Consider the following 3,406-nt stretch of genomic DNA (forward strand, 5'->3'; position numbering starts at 1 on the left):
GCAGTGAGTACGTTTCTTGAAGTCTCAGCGCGGGGAATGCTGAGATCATTTGAGAATCTGATTTTATCTTTGCATGGAGTAAGTCGTGAGCTCTCGTGACCATGGAAAAAAAGCCCGGGTGACGATCGAGCTAGACACAGGCACCAGAGCAACCTCACAAGGCTCGCTTTATTGAAGCTCCTCTCCACACCCATATCAGGAGTCTGAGGCTCGGAGGGGACTGACTGAGGCAAGCTTTGAACCCTGCCACCGAGACCCAGGGCGGCGCCCGGGGCGCGGCGGCGGGGCAGGCGCGGCTCCTCGCGCTGCCGCAGCGGCGCGGCCGCCCGCCCGCCGCCTGCGGACTACAACTCCCAGCGTGCCGCCGCCGCCGCCCGCCGGCACTGCCCGCCCGCCCGCCTCGCCTCGGCACTGCCCGGCTGGGCTCGGCTGGGCTCGGCTCGGCGCCGCCCGGCTGTGCCCCGGGGCGCTGGCCGCAGCGCGGCGTGGGGCGCGGCGGGCGCCGGCGGGCGCCGGCGGTCGCGGAGGCGGGAGGGAGGTAGGTGGGTGTGCGGGGCGGGCAGCGCGGCGGGCGGGCCGTGCCGCGCCGGGCAGGTGAGAGCCCCGCGGGAGGAGGAGGAGGAGGCGGCGGCGGAGGCGGAGGAGGCGTGCTCCCGCCTGCCGGGGTGTGCGTGTCTGTGCGTGTCTGCGCGCCTGTAACCTGTATCACTCGGGTCACACAGTTGCGTGTGGATCCAGCTACTCCCCGCGCCGGCGGGGATCGCGTTTCCTAGCGTGGCCGGTTCCCGCTGAGGTCCCGAGAAGCGCGTGAGTGAGTGAGCAGCGTCTGTTATCGATCACGTCTTTGCTATAGGCGCACATGTGTTTTCTATGCATGCAACACATTTATTGGGCTGCAGGCTTTTCCTAACGACACCGGCATTCGGCCTCGAGGGGGGATGGGGCGCAGAAGAAGGGGGTAATAACGAATTAATTGCAGATGAGAAGTAATATCCGTCTTTGAGTCATCAGTCTTTGAGGCATAATTTCATTCCGAAAGCTCTTAATCAAACTGGAGATCTGCTATAGGAAAGCACTGCTTTTCCCATAGGATTATCAGATTTCCACCAGAGAATACAGATCCTGGATTATTGAGCTACACGGGATTTGCGTGTTTCTAATTAGTCTGTGAATCTGAGTTTAAAATTCTTTATTTGGAAGGGGGTGGGGGAGTTACTTGCTTCTAAAAGAATAGACGTCTCTTTTCTCTGGTATTTTACACAGTTATTCTGGTTATCCTGTGCGCTGTAGATAACTTACTGCCTTAATTGGATATCGGTGTCAAAGGTTGATTAGACTCCCTAATAGATTTTGGATCTGCAAGAGGATTGCAGTTTTAAATGCGTGGTTAAAACAATCGTGTTTGCCATCTCCCCTCGAACAGTTGAGAGGAAGACTGATGTATTACATTTGCGTTATCTTCTGTTTGGTTTATTAATGTATCATCATGAGGTTGTCGGGTTTGGTTTTGTTGTTGTTGTTTTTTTCCCCTCTGCTATTTCATTTGCAGACCGAAAAGAAATGAATGTCAGAGAGGATTTGTTTAATCATTTAACAGCTGACACAAGCCATGTCCCTAACAAAACGTTGGTGAAAGAGTAGAAGATTTCTGAGATACAGCAGCTCTGGTACCGTGAAGCCGCTTCAGTGGGTCAGGGGCAGCGTTTGCTGAGGGATGCGGTAGCCCAGGAGTCGGGGCTTGCCAGGACGAGGTCGATGGCTTGCATGGAGCTTCTCTACCTGGCTGAGGAGAGCAGGCAGGCACCCCTGGGCACCGCTGCCGGCTGGAGCCTGCCATCCCCTCCCTACGAGCAGCAGCAGCAGCAGCGTGCGGGGGGTGAGGTGGACCCCAGAGCAGCCGCTGCCGTGGCAGCCCTGCACTGCGAAAGGCATTGCAAGCCCTTGCAGAGGGGCCCTCTGGCTGAGCTCCCCCCGGCACCCCAGCCCTCCCCCGCGGGCACCTCTCCCCGGGAGCACCCTGCACCCCCTGGCACCTCCCAGTCCTGCCACCCACCTGAGCGCTTGCCCGGGGAAGAGGACGGAGGGAAGAAGAAAGCCTGCTGTTGTGCCCAGGAACTCGAGACGTCATTCACCTACGTGGATGAAAATGTAAACCTGGAGCATGCAAGAAGTGCCCCCAGTCCTACAGGCGGCCGCTGCCAGGATGCCCCTCTGCAGCAGCGTTCCTGCAGGGAGCTGCCACCTGACTGGGTGCACGATTCTCCTTCCCTGGTCTCTGAGGAGGACGACGCTGCCTCGGAGGTGGCGGCCGGGAAATCCGTGGACTATGGGTTCATTAGTGCCATTTTGTTCCTGGTTAGTGGCATTTTGCTGGTGATCATTTCCTACGTGGTACCCAGAGACGTGACTGTGGATCCCAACACCGTGGCTGCCCGGGAGATGGAGAGGCTGGAGAACGAGAGCGCTAGGATCGGGGCTCATTTGGACCGCTGTGTTATCGCCGGGCTGTGTCTCTTAACCCTGGGGGGAGTGGTGCTCTCCAGCCTGCTGATGATGTCCATGTGGAAAGGGGAGCTGTACCGGAGGAGCAGGTTTGCGTCCTCCAAGGAGTCTGCGAAGCTGTATGGGTCTTTCAATTTCAGAATGAAGTCTGGTGCAAACGATAATATGCTCGAGCTGTCGTTAGTTGAGGAAGATGTGCTTGCCATAGATAATTAGTGTGGTCATGATTTTTAAGGCAGCATTTCTACAGGAAAATATGTTTCATTAAAGAAAACAGATGCGGCTAAAGATAGCTGGTGAAGCAGTTTATTTGTCTGACAAGAATGTTGTTTTTTTTAAGCTCTATAATCGAATGTTTGCAGTAAATGAGCACTTGTTGTAAAGGGAAAACATGCCAGAGAAAATGCAACTGATATAAAATAATGAAAACCACTGAATAAAAAGAGATTTGTGATAAGTAGGTTCCTCAGATACTCGTTTATCCTAATATAAAACATTCCATTGGTGTCTTGCCTGTATAATTTTCTTATTACTCCCATATAGAACAGGAACGACCTTGACATTTTGGAAGCTGTTAATTATTGCAGCCTGCAGGATTATCTACTTGGTAGACTGTTAAGAAGCAGGACCAATAATCAAATAGCAGGACTAATATTTAATTAAGAGAGATGCTTTTTTATCCTTTAATTTTAAGCTGATCCCTTCTCTTGTATTGAGTGAGAGCTAAGGGAAAAAAGAACACCACTTGGTCATGGCTTGCCACAAACCTCCCATATTTTCAAACAATTGTACAATTAGTGATGATTATTTAAAATATAAATTAAGAGCCAAAGGGCAGGGAACCATATGGCTCATAGTATTGGTAGGAGACAAAAGGCTCTTTCAGCTTCAGGTCAGTGGCTCC

General features: G+C 53.3%; 1 protein-coding gene across 1 annotated transcript; it reads left to right on the forward strand.

Moving 5' to 3' along the window:
* Positions 1–1,556: 1,556 nt before the first annotated feature.
* Positions 1,557–2,959, forward strand: TMEM74 (transmembrane protein 74). The gene has a single exon (XM_075144577.1). It carries the CDS (start codon positions 1,756–1,758, stop codon positions 2,716–2,718), a length of 963 nt encoding a protein of 320 aa, XP_075000678.1. The 5' UTR covers positions 1,557–1,755; the 3' UTR covers positions 2,719–2,959.
* Positions 2,960–3,406: the final 447 nt, after the last annotated feature.

Source organism: Calonectris borealis, chromosome 2 (genome assembly GCF_964195595.1).
Source record: "Calonectris borealis chromosome 2, bCalBor7.hap1.2, whole genome shotgun sequence".
In the NCBI taxonomy this organism is placed as follows: Eukaryota; Metazoa; Chordata; class Aves; order Procellariiformes; family Procellariidae; genus Calonectris; species Calonectris borealis.